Source organism: Peromyscus maniculatus, chromosome 22 (assembly GCF_049852395.1).
Source record: "Peromyscus maniculatus bairdii isolate BWxNUB_F1_BW_parent chromosome 22, HU_Pman_BW_mat_3.1, whole genome shotgun sequence".
NCBI classification, from domain to species: Eukaryota; Metazoa; Chordata; class Mammalia; order Rodentia; family Cricetidae; genus Peromyscus; species Peromyscus maniculatus.
The window spans coordinates 59,328,496-59,353,192 of record NC_134873.1 but is presented as its reverse complement, the minus strand read 5'-3'; the positions used below and the strand labels follow the sequence as shown (position 1 = coordinate 59,353,192).

At 41.5% G+C, this 24,697-nt stretch overlaps 1 protein-coding gene across 32 annotated transcripts in view; it reads left to right on the top strand.

Annotated features, from left to right (window-relative positions):
* The window catches only part of Nrxn1 (neurexin 1), a 1,071,743-nt gene that overhangs the window by 507,207 nt on the left and 539,839 nt on the right, over positions 1-24,697 (top strand). For all 32 annotated transcript variants that reach the window (XM_076559341.1, XM_076559345.1, XM_076559352.1 and 29 more), the window contains 3 exons: positions 174-555; positions 1,777-1,967; positions 24,375-24,548. In XM_076559341.1, the coding sequence (XP_076415456.1) occupies positions 174-555; positions 1,777-1,967; positions 24,375-24,548 (747 nt within the window). The remainder of the gene's footprint in view (positions 1-173; positions 556-1,776; positions 1,968-24,374; positions 24,549-24,697) is intronic.

Below are 24,697 nucleotides of genomic sequence, written 5' to 3'. Positions count from 1 at the left end.
AAACAATACCTAGATGTTCTTGCTACAAGCTATATCTAACAAGTAAGTTATCTGCTTTTTATATTTTTATATTTTAAACATATGCTATTACTATGTAAATCTGCAGTGTCTTATGGAAATCTGGAAGTGTCTTTCAGATGCACAATATACCAATGGATTATCTTTTCTTTTAGGCCAAATGGCAGGCGACCACACAAGGCTGGAGTTTCATAACATAGAGACTGGCATCATCACAGAACGACGGTATCTTTCTTCTGTCCCCTCCAACTTCATTGGACACCTGCAAAGCCTGACATTTAATGGGATGGCGTACATAGACTTGTGCAAAAATGGTGATATAGATTACTGTGAGCTCAACGCCAGATTTGGCTTCAGGAACATCATTGCCGATCCCGTTACCTTCAAGACCAAATCGAGCTATGTTGCCTTAGCTACATTGCAAGCCTACACGTCTATGCATCTCTTTTTCCAGTTCAAGACCACATCCCTAGATGGACTAATCCTATATAACAGTGGGGATGGAAATGACTTTATTGTGGTTGAATTAGTTAAAGGGTACGTACATGTCAGTTCAATGAAAAGAGAGAAAAATAACTGTGTAAAGGTGAACTTTAATATCCAAAAGTCTATATGAAACACAATGTGTTAACTTAATATGGTAGTAGGCAGGAGGGGGAAGACAAATGACTCATTTGTTCAAAACCTTTACTAGGCGTCTTCCGTTAGTATAAAACAATGCAGTTACTTGTATGTACAAAGTATACGTGTAAGTACAGATCAGCAGTTCATGGTAGGTCTCCTATGACTCTTATACTCCAAATGTGTATTTCCTGAGTTTTGACAATGCAGTTGCAGAGAAGTTTTATAGGCCACTCAGTGCTAAGTTAAATAGCTAATTCAGCTTATCGGATTAGTTATTTAATGAAACTCTAATTAATTCAAGCTTAGTTCTGTGATGAATTGTTCAAAAAGAATGTATTAATGAAGCATTTTGATAATGTGATGACAAGTGGACACATTTTCATCAATGTGGACATTTATTCCTCTCCTCAGTGAATATTATTATACATTCACTATAGACTAGATAATACACCAGGCAACACACATAACATGCATAAAACATGTAGTTTCACCAAAAAAAAAAAAGCCGGGCGGTGGTGGCGCACGCCTTTAATCCCAGCACTCGGGAGGCAGAGCCAGGAGGATCTCTGTGAGTTCGAGGCCAGCCTGGGCTACCAAGTGAGCTCCAGGAAAGGCGCAAAGCTACACAGAGAAACCCTGTCTCAAAAAACCAAAAAAAAAAAAAAAAAACATGTAGTTTCCCTTGCTACCCTTGTATACATCTTAGATTCCTCCCAACCTTGTACCACATATACATACCAACATACAGCATGACTGAGTCCAGGTGAACAGGAAAGTTCAACAGAAAACCATGATAAGCAGTTTCCTGGGATGATCATGTGCACATTGTCAGGGGTCTTGGTAGAACAGAAAGTCAAATGGAGCAGGAAGTGTGTATTAGAACTCTGTGTTGACACATGAGACCACGTCTCCCATAGGAAGAATTGCTGTCTGTGTGATTGACCAAATGAGAGGGTGATAGAAACGGGAAATTCATAACAAAAGGTGGTATTTTCTCCCTTTAGTTTCACATCCAGGCAACTCCATCTCAAGATTCTAGAAGGATGACTGCACCTGAAAGTGTCCATTTATAATGTCTTGTTTACCATCATGGCTCATTCAGAAAGCAATGACTCTCTTTCATTTTCTTTCTAGGTACTTACATTATGTGTTTGACTTGGGAAATGGTGCTAACCTCATCAAAGGGAGCTCAAATAAACCACTCAATGACAATCAGTGGCACAATGTGATGATTTCAAGGGACACCAGCAATCTCCACACTGTAAAAATTGACACGAAAATCACAACGCAAATCACAGCAGGAGCCAGAAACTTAGACCTCAAGAGTAAGTACTGGCTAAGTCACAGTGTACAGCATCCATACACGAGTGAAAAAAAACCCTTTGCAAAGGCTGACAAGAATTTCATTTTTTTGCACATGATTAATAATACAACACACACGTCTCTTTTCTCCCTTTAATGTGTCACGAACATATGTATTTTTAATAACAGTTCAAAAATGCAACACCTAAGAATGCATGCATGATTAAAATTTAAAGAATGGGGGAAATGTGCTCATAATCTTGATATTGTCAAGAAAGGCAGGCTCCTGGAAGTCTTCAGTCCCAGTAGTTTTCTGCCAATGTGGGGTTAATGGAACCAGATGTATATTGAACTTCTCTTTAGTTTTTCCCCCTTTAGTTTCCTAGATGCTTTCAGACTCTTCTACCACCAGCTATGAGCCTGGCTTATCCTTTGTAACCAGCAGTGAGTTTTACTTTCTTCACCACCTCCCTGACATACACAGGCACACACGTTCACACATATACATACACACATGCTCCATCTATCTATCTACCTATCTATCTACCTATCTATCTATCTATCATCTATCTATCTATCTATCATCTCTCTCTCTCTCTCTCTCTCTCTCTCTCACACACACACACACACACACACACACACACACACACACACACGGAATGCTGCTTTAATGAGCTGTTGAGAAGTCTTAGCTGTCATTTTCTTACTTTATTGAGACTTAATTTTTCAAATGCTTAGAAGACATGCTAAAAATGGGAGAAAATAATATTAGATCCTATTTGAATGGATCTTTGTGATTCACTGAGAACCATAGCCACATATCCCATCATAATGATCAGGACAAGAAGCATTGGAGAAGGTTCCATTAGCCTTTTACTCTGAGTATTGAAGAGCTGAGGCTTGAATGTCTCCACCAGGGATAGGACAGCTCCTGGAGGAGCAGAGAGTAAACCCAGAGCTCAGCATACCCCACTTTCTTCCCCCTGCTCTGTCCTGATGCATGGTAAAGCCCCTCAGATATCATTCAGGCATATTTTGCTTTAAAAGGCTGCTCATGTATAATGATAGTATCTCTTCCTTGGATTCAGGAAGTAACTACATTGGAGAGTTACAGGACCAGAAAGGGGACAATCCAACAGTAGTTCTTCTAGAGAAAAAAAAATGCAGCTTCTAAACAAAGTGAAAGAAGAACATGCTTCATTTTGTGTAATTGTAGAACATATTTACAATACTGGTTCCTCATTGTCACTCATAAAATACGGGACAGTGGTTGTCTCCCTTCTTAACTTCAAAGGTTTCTCATTTGCTTCAAATCTAATAGCTTAGCTGAAACCTTACAGGAAATTCAAAGAAATGCAGCTTACCAGGCTCTGATGCTCCTCTGTCTTCTCTGTGACAAAAGTGACCAGAGCATCTGGTTTCTATGCAGAGGGTGCCCTCAGTGTGCATGGTGGACTCGGGTGGTCATTTTCAATGGAAGAAGGGGATTGTGAAGGGCACTGGCCAGGCCGGCCACAGCTGAATAAAACAATGCCTTGTTTATGTCAGAGAGATCACAGGGCACATATATGCCTGTTACCAGAGACCTCAGAGGCCATGTCTGAAATTCAGATGACTAGAAGCCCATGTTTCACCACTGCTGGAAGCATTCAATACTCACAGCCCTAGGTGGTGAGCGAGGAAATCCAGTTGGCTGTGTGATTCAGATGTTTGGGACACCAGATATTTGCTTCTCATCCATTAAAATGGATGCGAGCATACTCGGAGGGTGTAGTGGGGTTCTTTCTGATGGGGGTGCATGCCATAAAGGTAACTTTGCAAATCTTAGAAACATTTTCTTGAAACACGGACTGCTTTTTAATTCTGATTTTAAGAAAAGCACTTCCCATAATAATAATAAAAAAATACTAAAACCACGAATTACATGGAGAGTGGACAAACTCAGACGTTAAGTCTTGTAATCTTGACTAAATACATGGTGTTTGGGCTTGGGTTGGTTTGATCTGGTTTTTGGTTTTCTGAGACAGGGTTTCTCTATGTAACAGCCCTAGCTGTCCTGGAACTCCCTTTGTTGTCGTGTTTTAAAACGCCAAAACTTGCCTGGTAGTGGTGGAGTGCGTCTTTAATCCCAGCACTCGGGAGGCAGGGGCAGGTGGATTTCTGTGAGTTTGAGGCCAGCCTGGTCTACAGGACAGCCAAGGCTACACAAGAACAACAAAAACTCAGTTTAAGTTAGAGGTTAATCTCCGAGATGAATAATTAGTTTTGTGAGTGTGTGTGTGTGTGTGTGTGTGTGTGTGTGTGTGTGTGTGTACAGGTGTGTGTAGTGTATGGGTGCTGGTGTGGACCCTGGAGGAGGATCTTGGATGTCTTGCCCTATCACTCTCTACCATTTTCCTTTGAGCCAGAGTCTCTCACAGAGTCTGGAGCCCCCGCCATACTCCTGTTTTGCCCCTGCCTTTCTCCGTGTTGGGTAGCAGGCACATGCATGGATGGGAAGGCTTCTTGTGTGGATTCTGGGTACTGCACATCTCATGCATGTGTATGAAGCACTCTTACTTACAGATTCATCTCTCAGGCTGTGCAAATGAGATTCTTTACCAATACATTTTGTGAAGCCGCTGGGCCTCCAGACCGCTTAGATGAGGTCACAAAATGGGAACTAGTCCCTAAAACTAGGTTGAAGTTTCCACTTGTGAGTGGATGTGTAACTTTTAATTGGAATGATAACCCCAAGGATCTTAATGGAGAAGATGACAGTGTCCTTCCATGAAAAGTTACCCTCCCCGAGAAACGTACCGAGTCTGAGCACTCACATGCAGGACGAAGCCGAGAGGGTAGCTATGGCGCCACATGTGGGCACTGGAACTGGGGTGAGCCAGAACACTTGTCTCTGAAGCCATCCATGTTAAGGGATGCTGGAAGCACAAGTGGAAAACACCAGGCGCTGTTTCTCCTTCCCTCCTGGGTACCCGTGAGGACTTAGGGTGGGTTCTGCATGTGAGCCTGCAGGACTCCACACCCTGAACTGACCATGCATGCCAGTCATGTAGAATGGAGCCTCTCGAGCATGCAAGAAAAATCCCCTCATCTAAGTCAGTGGTTTTATTTGGGGTTTGTTTTCACTGAGACTCACCTTTGAGAATTAAATTTACTCTGATTTATCCAAATCCTTTTCAAATCTTTACTTCTCTAAACGAGACCAGTCTGCTTTAGCTACACCACCCGCCTTTGTTAGTTCGTAAAGTGCAGAATTCCATATCCTTCTCAGTCTAGCTCACTGGGGATGCCCCGGGAAACAGCCGGTGTCCAGTTAGAGGTCCCCACTACTTGCTGTGCATTAGCATCCTGAAACAAGGCACCGTTTATGTTAAACTAAAGGTTTAACTAACCTTGTAAGGTTTTTTTTTTTTTTTTTTTTTTTGTGTGTGTGTGTGTGTGTGTGTGTGTGTGTGTGTGTGTGTAGGTCCGTCCTCATCTGAAGTCACTTGGCTGAATCAGATTGTTGGCACTTTCACTTACATGGCTCTACCCGAAAGGCACACCAGAGGGCAGCATAGTGCCATGCACTGTGTTCCATGATGCTGGGGCGGGGGATGAACTCACTCCATTCGCGCTGGGAAACAGAACCGCTTTGTTTCCAGAATCTAAAATGCCATATTTAGCCTTCACAGCAGTGCACGCTTTTGTCCGTGACTGTGTTTCATCTTGTAGATGTAGGGATGTGAAACCCAGGCCTCTCTCGTCCCCACCTCGACTCAGGTGGAAATAGTCACAAACGAGCCTCAATCTACGGCTCCTTCCCGAAGAGAACTCCATGCTGATGACCTTGTTCAAATAATCTTTCCTGACACTGCCCAAGTCTCGCGGGTGTGTGTCTCTCCCTGCTGATACAGCTTTGTTTTCATCTTTATTCCCAGCTGCTCGTGTCTATTCCCTTCGGCTATTATTTGCAAGCTGCAACCCGCATTGAAAGGCTCCGCCTTCGCTTGCTCTCGACCGATTCCGTAATGTCTCTGTTCATTTTGGAACTTTAGAGTCCCAGCCTCTTTAGTGAGATAATGTAATCCCTCCTTATGCGTCTCTTGTCCTAATTTGCCAATTGGTTTGTAAAAGTATATGGGAAAGAGCTGATTTTTGTTAAGTCCCTGTTAAATACTCAGTAGATTTAAATGAGGCTATTGTATGTAATCTTTATGAGTGTCCGGGAATTTGAATTGAGGTCAGTCTTGCTTATTCATTTATCTAGTTCAAGAATAAAAATAGAAAAGACGACTAGTTTTGGGTCTCTATCTTTCATAGATGCCCTTCTTTAAATACTAAATTAATCTGTCAGCAAATTGAGGCACGTTTGAATTTGATTGGGGCCGACCATGCTACTGGGTGTGTAGCAGAGAGTGCCCTCCTGTGGCCACATAGCAGAATTACATCACTAACTCACAAGCCGCCATCTAGGTCAGGCAGGTGGTGAGCTCTTTGTCCCTTCCTCCTCCTTTATCTCCTTTCACAAATCCCAAATTATTTCCCTCTTGAGGGTGTTCCGTTCCTCCTCATCCCTTCTAAGCATTTTTCATATCCCCATTCAAATTTCAGCCTGAAGGTAGCTAGCTGCCTGCTATTGTTTCCCAAGCTCCCAACCAGAAACAGCCAGGAATTTCCATTGCAACAGGTTCCATCTCTAAGGAAGGATGTGCGTACATCCGAAGTTTGACCCTTTCTGTTATAACTCAATTGGCCTGTTACTCAATGGCCCCCATTCTCTGGGCCTGAATATAAGGCATATCAACCTGTTTTCTACCTTTCCACATTGCACTTGGCAAAGCATTTACTGGGGGATGTTAATTCCAAAGTGTTGATCATGTTTAAACATGCCTGAGCTTTGTTGTTCAGCACAGGTGGCTTCTGGTAGACCGTTTGTCTTGCCCAGATTAATTTGCTCAAATTGGAACTGTTCAGAGAAGAATTTGACTTTGAACCTAGCCTTAGAGCCAGATGTGACATCCGACAGCGGAAGAGATGTCCAGCGGTCCTCTTGGCGTCTTGTTTATAACGTTGTGAGATTTACTAAACTTTTCTTAGTTTAAGGGAGGTTATTTTAAGAATCCATTGGAAAGTTAGAGACAAGAAACCTTTTCAGTGGCTAACAATGAGTCGGTCCCCTCAGAGGGTAAGAAGTTTGTTCTAATTGCCGCAGTAGTATCTCCAGGAGACCTGGGTGTCCCTGGCACCTGCTCCCTCCTCCCTAGTTCCTAAGGCATTATCCCACCAACCCATCCCATAATATCATCATGCCTTTGAGACCCACCTTCTACCCCTCCTGCTGGCACTGCCCCACGGATAGCATCTCATTACTGGTGGTGGCTCCTCTTTAGTACTCCCTCCTTATCATACTCCCCAGTGAGCTCACCTGTCGCCACGGGTGCCAGACCGTAGCAGCTGTTTTCCCAGCGGGGGTGGCTGGACGCACTTCTTTACAAATTGTCAATAAATACAATTAGATCTTCATGGCATTCAGTATGAACCCCCTGAGGAAGACAGACGCTGTGTTCCTAAGAGTCTCTGCGTCTCAGAAGGAAGCAGGGCATTTTGCTGGTGGAGAAAGGCTTTGGACATCATACAGAAGCTGGGAGTTGAGAATCAAAGTGTTGAGCAGGACAGTGCAGTTAGCAGTACACTTTAGAAGGATCATTCAGGGGCTGGAGAGATGGCTCGGCCGTTAAGAGCACTGGCTGCTTTTTCAGAGGTCCCAGGTTCAATTCCCAGCAACCATGTGGTGGCTCATAACCATCTGTAATAGGATCTGATTCCCTCTTCTGGTATGGCTAAAAATTAGGCACTCATATACATAAAATAAAATAAACAAATAAGTAATTTTTTTTTTTTTTTTTTTTTTTTTGGTTTTTGGTTTTTCAAGACAGGGTTTCTCTATGTAGCTTTGCGCCTTTACTGAAACTCACTTGGTAGCCCAGGCTGGCCTCACACTCACAGAGATCCACCTGCCTCTGCCTCCTGAGTGCTGGGATTAAAGGCGTGTGCCACCACTGCCCAGCACAAATAAGTATTTTTTAAAAAAAGAATGATCGTTCAGTTTCAGTGCCAATGACAGGTGAAGCTCAATGGGGAAAGGGGCCACTTTGGAGGCAATCACCACAGCACAGAACAGAAACAATAAGCCTGTGTGTCTGTCAAGGTAATACTTGACATCTTTGCTATTCCTTTTCCCACGCAAGTGTTACAGCATGGTTACTTGAAAGACAATTAGAGATGAAACCATTGTTTCTTTTTGATGACTCCGTTCAACTCCCAGGCTTTGCAGAAATCTACCTAAATCTGTTATCTTGACTATAAAAGCTCTGACAGTTTGTTTTAATCCACTCTGACTTCCCCCACCTTTAGGAAGAGATCCTTGCCTTAACATGAACAGTTCCCTTTGGCCTCCTGTCTAACATTCACTGTGAATGTTTTTCTTCTGGCCCTGGATAAGCTTCAGGCCAGATTCCACGATTGCAGCTTAAATGTCTGCAGCCTGTTCTGACAACCCTGGATTGTTGAAATCCATCATCCTTTGCACTCACTTTGGAATCTTTGCAGCATTAGGCAGAGTTATCCTGCATTAGCTTATTCAATGTCTTCCAACTCAGAGACTTCCCTTCCCATCATTGGGAACACAGGAACTTGAGTATCACTAAGATCTCACCTGTTCCTAGACAGATGTGTTCCAGAGAACTGATGTCCTCAGCCATTTGTCTAGTTAAAATGTTCTCCAGATCCAGCCTTCTACTTTCTGACTCTTCACTGTGAAACAACCAAGGTTTTATTTATTTTATGTGTGTGTGCATACACACATTGATGTATGTGTGCTACGTGCATACCTCCTACATAGAGAAGACAGAGGAGGAAGTCAGGTCCCGGTATCAGAAGAGGTCATCGGATCCCAGGAAGTGAAGTTACTTATGGTTGTCAACCACTGTGTGCATAGAAACCAAACCCAGGTCAACAAGTATTCCTAACCCCTGAACCATCTCTCCTGTCCCCCTAATTCAGGATTTTCACATGGGCCAGGGAAACCAACTTTCATTGTTCCTATCAGCCTCACTTGACTGCTACTGACAGCCTGGAACATCAAATTGAAAAGAAATCTGAAACATTTGTGGATTTACTAACAGACTATGGGAGTGGTAAAGTCAGGTGCAAGATGGAGATGAGTCTTAGGTAGCCATGTGTTGCATTTGAGTTTCTGGCATAGTTCTAAGGCCTTGACCCTTCCCAGTTCTAGATGAACCATATCTAGGCGCTGATTTCTACTCACAGAACAGATTCTGAGCTCTGATACCCACAAGCCCTGGCTAACATGCTTGGAACAATTGCAGACCTGCTCATGGTAGTCCTACAGCAAAGAAGCAGCTCTCCTGAGACCTCCCCCAGCATAGTCCCTCCCCAAAGTGGAATCCGGGGTTCTCATGCCTTTCAGAACAAAGTCTGGGTTTACCATGCCCCAAAAGAGACAGCAGGAGAGCTGAAATTTGTGGTGGCAGATATCTAATGGACTGGACTGGCCAATCACTGCAGGGTCTTAGAGTTGAGTTCTGAAGAGCGAGGTGTACACAAGTTATCAGCCTCAGCTAGAGATCAGCCTTCAATTCTCTCTACTCTTCAGATGATGCCAAGAGTGGATTGAGTCACCTTCTTAGATCTTGGGTGTTCATTGGCAAGAGCTTCTATGTCATTGGGAAAGCGAGTGTGATAACAGGTCCTCATTCGAGAGTAGTGTTCATGGCACGTTGACCTTTCTCCTTTTATGGAAACAAAGGTCTTTGTGATTAAGCAGCATAAACTGACTCATTATCTTAATAAAACAAAAGAAAGAAATGGTAGAGAGAAGGAAAAGAGAGAGGTGGGAGCAGGGCCATGGAGGGTGGAGACCAACTCTTGAAACAAGCAGTGTCTGCTTCTCTGCATGTCCATGAGGACTACACTAGTCTCCCCTCCTCTCCCTCCTCCATATTGTCTTTTCCTACTTTCAGAACTTTAGGAAGTAAGCATGAAGCCCGAGCTCCTTGCTGTCTTCCAGTCAAATAGACACTCAAGACTCACCTAGGGTTAGGATCTTAGACCTAAATTCTTGAAAAACAGATTTAACTAGAGCATATTTCCTCTCTGGGACCAGGAACAGGGATGAGAGTTAATATCACAGTGTACAATTATGCATCTACTGAATTTGTTTGAAGGTGTATTTGAGTTGGCTATGCAGGGCAGAAGAAAAAGGTCTCTATGGTTGGTACTAGGATTTAAGGTTTGGGTCACCATGCTTGGCTGTGTTTTTGACCACACAGAGACTCTGCCTACCATGTGATTGGATTAAGGGCATGGGCTACCACCACCTGAATTCTGTTCCTGGCTGGTTAATGACCTCTGATCTCCAGGCAAACTTTATTTATTAACATACAAATAAAATCACATTTCAGCACAATTAATATATCACCACACATGACTTTCAGCATCTACCATCTTCCTTTTACTAAGTGTGAGCTAAGTGATTTACATGTGTTTTTAAATGTGCTTACATGTGTTGATTATCATGAAAACTTGCTGAAGATGTATTACTTAGGTTCATGTTGGAGGCGAACAAAGGCTTAAAGAAGTTAAGTATTATACTAAGACAATGAAGATAGTGATATTAAATACCAATGAGTATGACTCTCTGAAAGCTCATTAGATTCCATGTACTGATAAATATTTACAAGTGAATATCTTACTTATTTCTTACCAAAGTACATAAAGTAATCCAATGTATTCTTTGATAATTTATGGTGCTTGTAAGGCTCCCTCAACTATAACAAGTACTTGTTATTTGTTGACCAACTTCCATTATTGTTTTTACCCAGGCCAACCCATCTGGACTTGTTAGTTTCTTAGTTGCTAAGATACCAGCAATTAATAATTCTAGCTCATCTGTAGGAGGTTTCTTCTCCATCTCCAACCCTCATTCCCAAGTTACTTCTCCCATTCATCCAATACACACACTCCTTTGATGTCCTTTGATGTTCAGAAACTGCAGATGCTATAAGTGTCTGTACTAAGGTGCTGTTCTATTACACCACAGACCATTGCATTTATAAATACAGCAGGTGTGGTTTCATCTGTTTTTGAAAAGCTTGATGGCCCATGACACAGTCATTTGATTTTTGCTGAGACATAAATGTGAATCATGGACAACAGTAGGATGATATACAAAGTTGTCTTCAGGAAGCAAACTCCTTGCTTAGATCTGCTTAATAGATAATTATAAATAAAAAAAAAACTACTAATAATAAATTACTGACATCACTGTAATTCTAGTCATTGCTGTCATTTATTGAAGGCTTGAGTGTCAAGATTTAAGTTCAGGGTTTATATGTAAAATATTGCGTCAACTAGGCATGATGATCTAATATAATCAAGCCACAATGCTACTTTTTTACCTCAAGCTATCTCTTCAAATTATGCGGTGTGGAGGTATTTGCACCATGCACAGGCCCAGAGAATATATTTGGGTTCTCTTATAAAACCATCTATAATGCAAACCTTTAAGTAGTATTGGCTGGGGAGAGATCTCGGCAGTTAAGAGCATGGGCTGCTTTTGTAGAAGACTCAAATGTGCTTCTCCGGAACCCATATGGGGTCCATCCCTCATAACTGCTTGTAATTTCAGCTATGTGAGTGATGAGCAGGTGCCCACACACAGGCACACACACATGTTCTAAAAAATTTTTAAACTAAGTAAAAGTTATTCATCAAGTCTCAGAAATGAAAACTTGATTGTGGCCACAAGGGCAGGAGAAAAGGCAGCATATTCAAACACCTGCCATTTCCTGCTCTTGTTTTTATTGTAATTGATGACTGAGGACAAATCTAACTTCAGACTCTAGGCCCAACAGATGCGTCATCCTCATTCTTTAGTGATCCTTTCCTGTCTTCATCTAAGATGTCTCTGCCTGAGTTCCGACTATAACCGCTATGATATCTGTGTTCACCCATGCGGACTCAACATTGCTCTGTCTCCAGATAGGCCAGCTGGCTTCTTTTATGCCCTCCTGTCTCTAAAAATTTCGATGCACCATTTTCACTCATCACTCCTAGAAATGTATTCATTTCTGATGCTCACATTGCTGTTTAGCTGCCACAGGTTACTTAATGTTTTCTCAGTGTAATCCTTCCCAGTTCTGCCCCTCCACACTGCAATGAACACAAAGCAGTATTTATGGCCAGGGAACGAAGAGGACTGTCTGCCTCCACTGGGAGAGCAGTACATACTCACTATATCACAGAGACCACTTCACATCATAGTCTTTAGAATTTATTGTTTTGTTTCATCTGTAGGGGTGTTTTACCTGCATGTGTGTATGTCTAGACAGCACATGCATGCCTGTATCTTCAGAGGCCAAAAGACTGTATCAGATGCCCTGGGACTGCAGGTACTGACAGTTGTGAACCACTGTATCAGTGCTGGGAATGAAATGTCAATCCTCTGTGAGAGCATCCAGTGCTCTTAACCAGCTCGTAACCAGTGCCAAGCTATCTCTCCAGCTCCTGCAAACACAGTTTATAAGTCAGAGTTAGTGATCCATTCATGAAATCAGTGCTCTGGAAGATAATATGTTCTAGGGCAATGTGCTCTACACATTCAGTGAAAAGTGATTATTTTAATTGTCAGGAGTACCATGTGATAAATTGAAACATTGTCTTTCAACATAAAAACCTTCAAATATGCACATCACCACATCCTTAGATACTGATGAAAATTTCACTTCTGGTCATTAAGCAGGAAATGAATATTTTGACTTCTACTTTTCACATCCTTCCCCACCCTTCTGTCTTACATAGGATGCATGTATTGAGTCTCTTACCTTAGCTTCTGAAATCCTCCTGATGTACTACAGCAAAATTTTGACTTGTTCTGTATCCATTCCATGTGTTCCATAGTAGGCTAGCATTTGCAGATACTTAAAAGCAGGACCAGCAAACATAAAGCCTGTGGCTGGATGATTAGGGGTTGGCTTGTCAATCAGTCATTTGCTGGTTTACCAGGCCATTTTCTTGCTCTTCAGCTGTTACAGCCTTCCACTTCCCTTAGCCTTCAGAGTAAATTTTTTCTCTCCAAGGATTTTAGGATGAATCCTTTACCATACATATTTGTGTATTGAACAAATAAAGCACTTGGAAAGATACTCTAGCACACAGCATGATCTGATGATATACTGAAAACATCCTATCTTTCACCATGGAAGAAATTCCTTTTTAGTTAAAAAATACAAAAATAATCTAATGCTTAAGGAAAAAAATAGATATTTTATTTAACTCTGTAAATCTCATATTTTAGAAGCCCTTTGGCAATGCTTGTAAACCATGTGTACTACTTTCCCATGGTTCTCTACTGCTGTGTAATTTCAAACTATAGTCTCTTTTTTGATTGTATTAAGTAGGCCATCATTATAGAGCACAGAAGTTCTCATTAGCTTAAAACAGCAGGAGTTCCACCCACCCACCCAAAATAAATTTTTATGGATTTTGAGATGAAAAAATTAATTTATTTAAAGTAAAAGATTGTTTTAAAGACAAAGTATTATATAGAACAACATGAAAATTTCAGGGGAACAACAGATTTGTATAGTTTCTGTAACTGACCTCGTTTGTATAAGTCTTCATTCATTACCAGAAGTCATTTTCAATGCTACTTTTTTCTTCTTCTATCATTCAGAGTATTTTTAGTAAAAATAGTAAAGAAAGAAGTAGCCTTGGTGTCAGGGGACCCAGGTGTGAGCGAGCCTCATTCTTCTGATGTTGGAAGTACTGTGCTGACCCAATGAATCCCCCTTTCTGATGATGATTGCTCACTTGTGAGGTCTGGATAATAATAACATATGGGTGCTCTGAGGAGCTTGGAGAAGTCAAAGTCCCTCCCACACTAAGTGAAAATCCATACACAGATCCTAACAATCTATGTGGCCTTCACATACCCATCTGCAGTTCAAGTGGGTATCACACACAAGAGGAAAAGGAAAACATGGTAGACAGAAGTGTCCACTGTGGAGGGTATTGATCACAGGTATGGAGGCTTGCTGTCATTTGGTTGGGGACAAAAGGAAAACAGGGGAAAAAATTTCTACCTGGCCTTCTCCTAAAAAGCCAAATGTCAAATTTAAATTGTAAAACCATAGAATGAAGTTAGCTTGACGTGGATTTATTTGCCTGAACTCATACCCCATCTGCCAGTGTTACTGGCGTAGAGTAGATTTAAAAGAAGATGGATTACTTCAGGCACCTCCATAGCCATTTCCTTTTATTATTCTCCATTTAGCATGCCCACCAGGTTTTCCACAGTCTGTTGGCCAAACACATAAACAAAATCTGTCTTCATGTTATACGGCTCTGAATCCTCCTTAAAAGCAAAAATTCTTCTATAGGCATTTTTTTCCCCTCAAAATTTCAGCTGGAAAGCAAATGTCAGATTGGAAACCATTTTCTGAGTCTTTTCACAAAATAGGGAAAATATTGGCTCTCAAGGACTGGCTATAGGAACGCAATGTGTTGGGGTCTGGGGTCTGAACTCAAACCTTGGTGTATTACCCACCCTTTGCATGGAGGTATTAGTATTAAGGCATGGCAGGGATAGCTTCTGACTTTTCCTCTGTGAGCAGCAGTTGAGAAGCAGCCTTTGCATCCAAACATCAAATGCTAGTATCATAAGGATGTCTGCCACTTCTCAGGAGTCTGATACCAAGAAGTTACAGTAATGGCAGAAAATGGACTGGTTTTTCTTCTGAGATTTCTGAGCTTGCAAATACATCTCTCTCTGTGTCCTGAGAATCTGTTAGCTTGGTGGGGCCCCACTAACACCACAGTGACTTTTCTCAATTGGCTATGACTTTCCAAATTTTCCTGTACTTTGTAGTAATGAGCCTTTGGCCTTTGGCATACACACTGTGTAAGCCGGGGTGGATTAACTGAAATCATCGTGGTTTCACAAGACTGGACTTTCAGCGTGATTCCCCTGTTTTCTGGCCTTGTTGTCCTGAACCACAGGACCCTTAGCAGCTTCTATCGCATGTGTTCGTGATGACTTTTGCTCGCTGGTAGCTCACTAGGTAGAGACAAATGAAACAGTGCTTACACAAGTGCTTTTAAACCTAAGTGCATTTTACTGATGCCAGTTATTGTGATAATGATAAAGTCTGACCTTTCTTCCCCATTTTTTCTAGTGCTGGAGATTGATTCCAGCGTCTGGTGAATACGAGGCAAGCTCTCTGTTGCCGTGTTGTGACCCAGCCTCCTTTGGCCCAACCCCAAACCCTACCTTTGATATAGCAGTGCCTCAAGAAGCAAGGAGGCCTTGTTCACCCAGACGCGGCACTCGTGTTCAAATTCAGTGGCCTCTGCTTTTAGGAAATTTATAGATGCTGCTGCTGTTGTTTTTGTCTGTTCTTTAGCTGAAGCACTAGGCTGTTGTATATGGGAGGAAAGTGTCAGGTCAGAGCACCTGGAACCAGCAAAGTAGTCAAGGAAAGGGATTTTCGTTAGAGAAGGTCTCTGTTCCTAGCCATCATGGGGTGGCGGCTCAGAAACAAGCCAGAGTGAGGGAAGACACACGAAAACAAACGTGAAGTGCAGATGGGAGTTATTGAACCTACTGGGGCAGAGACGGGGGTCTGTAACCACCACTAGCTCGGCTGTATTCTACCTGCAAGTAAATGTATCCTTCGCTCAATGACGACAGCAGGACCACAGGATAGATGGGTCGGTAAAGAGTGAAAAGTGTGCGTAATGTAATCTGTGATATGGAGGCTGCGTGAGGGAGGCTATGCTTGTATGTGACATAGCACAGGGCGTAACTGGACATCCAGACAGCTTAGGTAGAGGGTCAGGATGGGATCAGACTGTTCCCACAACGGTTCCACACCTACTGTATTTTCAGAAGAAGATGAAGATATGGATGCTCATTATCACTCACTGATACCTCAAACTGCTTCAGTATTAACTCATCTCTGTACCTCTCACTGCACATAAATACAGTGTATGTTAACTAAAGCCACTCACGGATTACTCTAACAAATTACTCTATCCAAGGGAACACAGTGTCACTGCACTACATTCTCCTGATAGGCTTTCCAGCTTAATCCCTGTGTTCAGTAACGAGAGCAGTGGAAGAGACATCCTCTTGATTACCTTTACTCCAGGATTCTCAGAGGAAGGGAAGCAGACACATATAAGTGTTCTATCAATACAACTTCCACTATGCTTTCTTGTTTGGACAATTCTTTATTGAATCTGAATTATTCATTATGCAAGCATTAAATGAGTCAACAGATAATCACTGAGCCCTACTAAGTGAATGTGAGATTTTAAAAGATAGCCATGGCTATCTCTTGAATATTTATAATTTAAATAGAAAAAAAGAGACCCACCTGCAAAGCACTGAGAAAAACAATTTTCAGGAAAAAAAAAAAGATGCAAGATTGTGTCAGGATTTAATAAATAATCATACTTATTTAAGACTGAAACATAGATGAGTATGTTATCAAGGTGGAATTTGAGTTGAGCACATAACATTGAACAGAGTTTTATAATGAAGCATTGGCAGAAGCAAGGCATTCATGAGGAAAGTATGTGGACTGTGGACCCCGATGGGATGGCAGGAAAACACAAGATAAGAGAAAAGTAGGGAACTGGAGATGACTGAAGGTCGAGATATTGGGAGAAGATGATGCAATCTCAGTCATCTGTCCAGGAAAAGTTGTTGGGAATAACGTGTAAAGTTTAGCAAATGATTTCATGTGAGAATCCTTCAAGTTTAGACTGCAGAGGGAGGGAGATACTGAGTAGACGAGGACACAGTGGGATGCCAGCAGGATGGCTCAAAAGGTAAGGGTGCTTGCCAGGCAAGCATTGTGACCGGAATGTGATCCTCAGAACCTGTCTTATGGTGGAAGTAAAAAGTGTAAGGTAAACCCAGAAAAAAGTCAACAGAACTAGAAATGAGAGCGAAAATGGAGTGACCAGTGTCAGGAATAGTTGGCAAAGTTAAGTCAGCAATCTGAAGGCATAAGGTACAAAATGGAGCTAAGAAACCATTTGGAAATTTTTGTCAGGGTGGAAGGGTGACTAGCCATTTAATTCTTATAAAGAAATCTTCAAGATCTGCTTTTCAAGTCAGGGTGGTGATGACCGTTTAGAACCCCTAAATCCAAGATAAGTTTAGATATAAGATTTTGCAGGAATTTCTTATAGACTCAGATCTAGAGTACTATAGGATTAGAACTTTCCTGTATCAAAGCAGACCAAGATATCTGAAGTTGAGGGCATCTATTCAACTAGACTGCTACCCATGTGGCTTCTCTTTGGCAAAGCATTTCTAAAGTTAGTTTCAGTGTTTTTCACAGGATCTGTTAAAGACACAGATGTTACATCTCAGAACAAAATATCCACTTGAATTGTTCCTTTGGTTGAAATATTGAATATCTGTCATATTTTGCTGATTCTGGGCATATGAGGCTTATTGTACCTACCATACAGATGTTTCTCCCCAAAATCTCAGATTTTTTTGAGAAGAGGCCACTGCCTAGGCCTTTTCTTTTAATAATTTAATATACTTTATTTAAAACAGTGATAGTAACGATCAAATTGGTATTCTGTTCCCTGAAAAAAAAGTTAATACACGAGTATTTATTTTTCAAAGATAATAGGTGATTTTCTTCCAACACGCCTTTCAGACAAATACATGCAGATATGATTTCTCTCCCCAGAAACATTTTCCTTGGCATATCTAGAAGAGATCTGACCTGCAGGCATTCCTTTGTGGTGGAACAAGAAAAGATTAGAGTTAAAGATAAGGACACGGGTTTAAGAACAGAGGTTGATTTTCCCTGGGGAGAGGAAGGGCACCTTGCTTGCAGATCAGGCTCAGAAAGCAGTGTGAGCAGATGCAGTGGTTTTTAACAATGAATCACAAGAGATAATGGAAAAGTTAGAGTTCCCTGCATCTGGAATTAGATTTTTCTCCAATGCATCCATAGGAGAATGAGAGAGCGTACATGAATCCAATTCTCCCCCAAATGACAATTTGCAAGTCTGTATTTCCCTAGTCATAGCTATTCACATCTATGAAACATGTGACTTTTTATGTATGCTCCTTTTAGTTAAAATAAAAGTGAGACGTTTAAGAGGCAGAAGAAAGTACATATGAATAAACAGGAAAGCTGAGTCAAGGCACTAATTATACCTTGACACTTACATTCTGCTGCTGTGAGGCCGAGCTGGGACACTTTGCTCTAATTGCCTTCTGCTCCCTGTTCTCAAAGAGAAAGAAAACCACTTCTACCACTTCATTTGTCTTGGGTTGGAGATCCCTGAACGATCCCTGCTTTGACTGCTGCTCTCTGAGCCTTGTTCACATCCCTGGACCCTTTAGAATACACTTGTGCTCAAAAGCCACATTGTAAGGTCAGGTACAAGTCCGTCTCTCCTCACACTCGCATACCAGGCTTCTAGCCTGTCTTGCCTCTCCATTCTCCTACCTCTTGTTTTTAATTTTTTACCAGCCAGTAGTCAGAAGATCCATCATGTTCTATTCTTTTTCACTCATACATCTTCCTTTGACCTTCGTTATCTTACATTACTGATATCATTTAATAAACAGTTGAAATTTTTTCCAGTCATACCTTCATACCTGACCTTTTGTTTTCTGACACAATCACCACATTCACTTTGTCTCCATAGTGCATCTGTATGGCACCCAAGGCCTTGCATCTACATTTACGTCCTTGCAAAGTAATGTTCCCTATTCCTTCTGATCTCAGCTCCTCCATCAGGGCCCACGTTACAAAGTTCACAAAAAATCTTTTTATTTCTCTCCTTGTCTAAGGAGTATTCATCCTGAACCTACAAATTGATTCTTGGCCTTTATAGACTGTTTTTTGTTTGTTTGTTTGTTTAGTTTTTATCTCTTAATATGTCTACATTAGAAGATATTTGCCAAGAAAAATTTCTGATTATTTTATTAGATTCTGTGCTATTTCATTTCAAACTGAGTAGGTGAAAGGACCCTCTGCTTATCTCTGGTAGAATCATATAAGACACATTTCAAGCTAACTGATGTCTGTGAACTAGATTAAATTAAGTAAATGCCAGGGAATAGTTGTAAATCTGAAACTTGTCATTCTAAAGGAACCAATTTGACTTCTTCTGAATTCCCAGTTCAATCAGCATAGAACGAGGCACATGCCATGTACCTTATCTGAATCAATCCAGCCCTATAGTGCCAATCAGGTGCAGAGTACATGATGTATATTAAATACACTGAAATGTTCTCTGTCACCCCCAAGGTAGCATTATTAATTCCATTCCATTTGACTCACTGTCAAGGAAGTAATGCAATTTGAGGAGCTTACACTGTGGGTATCAGTGAGGAACAGGGTCAGAGCATCTAGTCAGATACAACCACAAAGCTTGCCCATGATTCCTTATACATGCCTATGCAGATGCTGGGGAATACTCACTCATCTCTATCTTCCAAGGGTATTGTTGAGAGCTGCTTAGGTGTTTCTATGCTTATGGTTCTTGATATTATAGTATTTGATGATAGGATATAATATATATTAGGATGTGTATAATGTACAGTAATGATAAGATAGTATTTAGATTTCTTTAAGAAACTTACCCCACCTCCTATTTTTGAGTCTGGCTACATGAGACATGTTTGCCACAATATTTGCTGTAAGTATCCCAACTCTAGCTTTTCCTGTATATGGCCCACTTAAAGGACAGGAGTGAACACATCCAGCCATCCTGATGGGGTGGTGGGGTGGGATGGGGGAAAGGCAACAGGTGAGATTCAGCTATATAGGAAACTCGGCTTTTAATGGACGTCCATCCAGGCCATGTTCACATGGGTCATTAGAAAGCATATCCTCCTTCATATGCACAGGACTTTTACCTGCAAGGACCCATTAGTGCTAATGGGTCATTTCCCTTCCATCTCTCCAAGGATCAAAAGGATATGCTGCATCTTTGATGAGGTGGTAATGGTACACAGGGCTGAGCCCACTTAAGCGTTTCCTTTGTTCTCTTCAGATGGAAACCCACCGGGGATCTTAAGACCACTCTCTAATATATGAAAAGTTTATAAAGACAGTGGGGGGCGGGGAAGGGGGGCATAAGTGCAGCTTCAGTAATGAAAGTGAAAATAAGCCCCAGGTTTATACATGCAGACCCATTCACCTTGGAATGTTTGAGGTTCATATCAGATCCTGCATTGCTTCATATGATATTTCCTGTTTTCTCAGGACACTTCTCTTCCACATGCAGTCAAAAGACACCAGGCAAATAAGCTTACTAATTAGGAAACAGGGCTTGTGGTAGGAAGCAGAAAGGGAAGAAAGTGTGCCCTCTTAGAATTACCTCTCTGCCATGCCTTACCATTTTTTTTCCTTTCTTGACTTTTTATTTCCCTATGTGACCTCCACCTATTGGGTGTCAAGTAATATTTACTCGTTGTCCACAATGCAGAGGTAATACAATAGATTTTAAAACAAACACTGAACAACCTCCAGGAAGTTGGAATCTGAAAGAAGCATGGAAATCAAATGTCCACCATGACTTGTATAATTTTCAGTCTTAAATTCTATATCTAAACCATTTAAAGGCAGTGCTAAGAATTCTTTTCTTGGGGGGGGGGGTGCAGAAATTCAAGACAGGTTTTCTCTGTGTAGTTTTGGTGCCTATCCTGGATCTCGCTCTGTAGACCAGGCTGGCCTCGAACTCACAGAGATCCGCCTGCCTCTGCCTCCCGAGTGCTGGGATTAAATATGTGTGCCACCACCGCGGCCCTGCTAATGCTAAGAACTCTTTATTCAGTCTCACACTATTATCTAATACTGTGTATTTAGTCGTAAGAAAGAATTAAAGCACCCCAAAGAATTTTAGTTCAGGATATCAGTGTAGGGAGCATGTCTTTGATTGATATTAGACACACTGAAGTATAAATCTCAGCTCATATTCTCTAGTGTTCAAGACAGCAACTTTTCCCAGTTTTTTCTAATCTACCTTGATTTCTTATTTTGAGCTATAATTCTTTGAGTTAATGAAAATGGAAACTTGAGGAATTCTGGTTCCCTTCTCTCCCTCAAGTCATTTCTGAATTACAGGGTTGACCATCAGAAACTCCCCTTGTACCAGTCTTCTGGGAAGTAGAGAGATAAAGTAGAAGCCCGAGAGTCACTCTCAAATATTCCATGGTCCCCACACAGACACCTACTGAACTTTTGTCTAGGCATTACACTCTTGTGACGGGATCTACCCAGGTCAGACTTGGTCTACTATTTCTGGGTCATCTGGAAATTATTCTATTGCTCTCACAACACAGTAGAGAATGGAAAGTTCCATGAAGCAGGAAAAAACTCCCAGAAAGCTAATTCTATCATGAAAGTGTTCATCCACCGGATCTTGCTGCTGCCTCTGGGTTCTCCTGAGGAAACACCCCCAAGCCCCATTTCTCTCCTGAGTCTACCTGCAGTGTTGATACCCAGCAGGGGTCAGCTCTGAAATTAGAAAGCTGTGCCCTCTTTTTGACAGTCACTAGTAGCTGCACTCACAGTTAGGTTTCTATAGCTCCTGTTTGTCCAGTTGCTGTATGAAAAAGTTTTACTTCCCTTATGTGAATCCCTATATATCCATCATATTCCTAGAAGAATCTAGGTTTTGAAAACTCAAATGCAGAAAGCTAATTTTATATCTTTGATTTATGACTCATATCTTTTCTGAGGCAACTAAAACACAGTGACTTTAAATGTAAAGGAATAGAAAGACAAAGGAGAGAATGGAAATATGGAGGAAAATAATCAAATAATATTACAAAAATAGTATCCTATGATGAGCACTATGCTATCCTTAAATACCAAGGGTGATGATTTATTCAGTGTTATTTAGAAGATGGGGGAGAAATACATTTAATACCTTCTGCACTAATTAGAAGGCACCAGTGGCACACTGTTGTAATAAAAACAGTTTTATTTGGTAGTGTAAGGGGCAAAATTTCTCAGTTCTTGAGGCTGCATGATATTGATAAAGCTACATACTTTCTTTCTCAAATTTTTCATCGACACAATGCAGGAGTGTCAGACTGGGGGCTTTGTTTTACTCTGCTTACGATCTAGTAAGTTAGCTTATGGCTGTTTGACGAACACTGCTGGAGGACACGAACTCTCAGGCTTGAAGACCAAGGACTCCGTTACTCACACTTCAGCAAATCCTGTGTACAGCAGTTCTTGCTCTCCGGTCTCACAAAGACAAGGGAGCAGCCCAGATGAGCATTAGGAATGTACAGATCTTTTTTTATACTGGTAAAACTATACTGAGAGCCATGAAGTTAGAATGATTAAGGTAAGAGAGATTTTATGGAGAAGCAGTGGACATGGGTACCAGAAGAACTTACAATCCGGAGCAACAGATTACCGAATTCTGAGGTCCCCCTCCTTATGCCATGTATTTCATTTTTTAATTATATCTACTAAATACTATCCAGTCACTGTGAATTGTCTGCAGACAGAATAACACGGGGATTCTAAGAGTGTTGGTAAAGTCAGAGAAACCTAAACCTCGGAGCCTGTAGACAGCAAAGCTAAGCAAAATGTTCCATTTGAAACTGGAGGAGAATCAGGAAAACAAATTAATAACTTCTTTGAAAATCCCAAAGTAGCACAGACTTAAAAGTGGTGGTGTTTTTAACTTAGCAGAGAAACGTGTGAAGAATTACATAAGCCTGACTATAAAAGGATTGAGTCAGTGAAGAGGATACTCAAGCGAAGAGGGTCAGGCAGAAAACTCCAACTGGTCAAAACACAGAGGAGCAATGTTTGTGGGATGCCTAGCCCCAAATGATACATCTATAGCTCAACTCTCACATCTAAAACCCAGGCAGCAGGAAGAGGGGAGAAGAGCCAGAGAACCAGGGAAGCGGCTGTGACATTGTATCTCCTAAAAATGACTGGGAAGCTTATCTCATGATACCTCTATGACATGGCTGCCTAAATAAGACCTGAAGAGCTACAGCACCAATAGACATGCTTATATGTGGAAGGCAGAAATCTCCCGGGACCCCACCCCAGGAAGCTAAAGCATGCCAAGTGTTGGGATTCTGCCGTGCTCCGGCTGCATGATTGTACATGTGCAGTTCAGGAGCTAGACAAGTGGTCTTGTGTCTTACATCATCAGTGTGCGCTGGTGATTATGAATGCCCTGCGTGGTCACGCGATCTGCGCATGTGTAGTGTAGCTCCATAAGCTCACCTGCACCTTAAAGAGCCGTGACTCAGACCCTACCCTCTCTCTCTGTTCTATTCTCATCATTCTCTCTCTCTTTGCACCTGCTCCTTCCCCAGACCTGGTTCTCTTGTCTCCCCCCTCACCTCCTAATAAAGCTCTGATACTGATACTGGGTTTTGTCATGGCCATGACCTTTCCGTGAGGTAACCAGCACCGCTTACCATTTTTAAACCAAGAGCAGGAGAAATGGTCTGCCCCAAGGATGAGTCCCCTGAGTACTTACTGTTCAGCCCTGAAATCATATATGTAACAAGTAAAACTGAGTGAATGAGCAAGTTGTCTTTATATATTTAGGGGGGCGCGTGCACGTGTGTGTGTGTGTGTGTGTGTGTGTGTGTGTGTGTGTGTGTGTGTGTGTGTGCGCACACAACAGTAACAACTAAAGAAAAAGAGGCCATGATGTCCAGAGGAAGCAGGGGGATACATAAACGAGGTTGGAGAGAGGAATTGGTAAGGGGAAAAATTACGTAATTACATTTTAATTTTAAAAAATAAGAAAGCAAAAAGCAAGCAAACAAAAAGATAGAGTAGACTGTGACTTTAATCAGTAGAGTCCCACAGCTTCTGGTTCACTAAAAGACTCAGAGCCCTGAGATGAGGTTTATTTGACAAGAATGCCCCCTCCCCTTTTGTCTGTTACATACTTTCACTCTGGCAGGGGTTCCCTACATGTCACATCTTTTGTTTCTCAAAGTTAACACAAGAAGATGTTTTATTGTTCTTGTTTGAGAAAAGGGCTTGCTAGTAATTTGGGAAACTGCCCTAGAATACAGTTACTAAGTAATTAGGTTGGATTTCTATAAGTGTATGCTTATTCTCTCCACTGTGCTCTTTTCATTTAGTGGCCCTTAGTGAATCCTTAGAGTGCTTTTGATAGTAACATCTAGAAAAATCTCAGGTGCTAATATATTACTCAAATGTTACATTATTTTGTACTTTTAAGAACACAGCAGGTCATACAATAACTTTACCGATTTAATATAAAAGAAACATCATCTCTTTTATCTTCTCATCATACTGTGTGTTGAATATTGATTCTGAGACCCTTTTGTGACAGCTCCATTGATCTTTCCATAGGTGACTTGTACATTGGAGGAGTGGCTAAAGAAACGTACAAATCCTTGCCAAAACTCGTCCACGCCAAGGAAGGCTTTCAAGGCTGCCTGGCTTCTGTGGACTTAAATGGCCGGCTTCCAGATCTCATCTCGGATGCTCTTTTCTGCAACGGGCAAATTGAGAGAGGATGTGAAGGTACCTCATCTCTGTTATTACATAACACAATTCTGATACAACCAACATATAAATTCAATTAGGAAAAAAAACTCACTAGCTAGCAAATAGTCTGCTAACTGGTAGCATTTTCACTTAGAACTTAGAAATTCTTATTCATGTTTTAAATA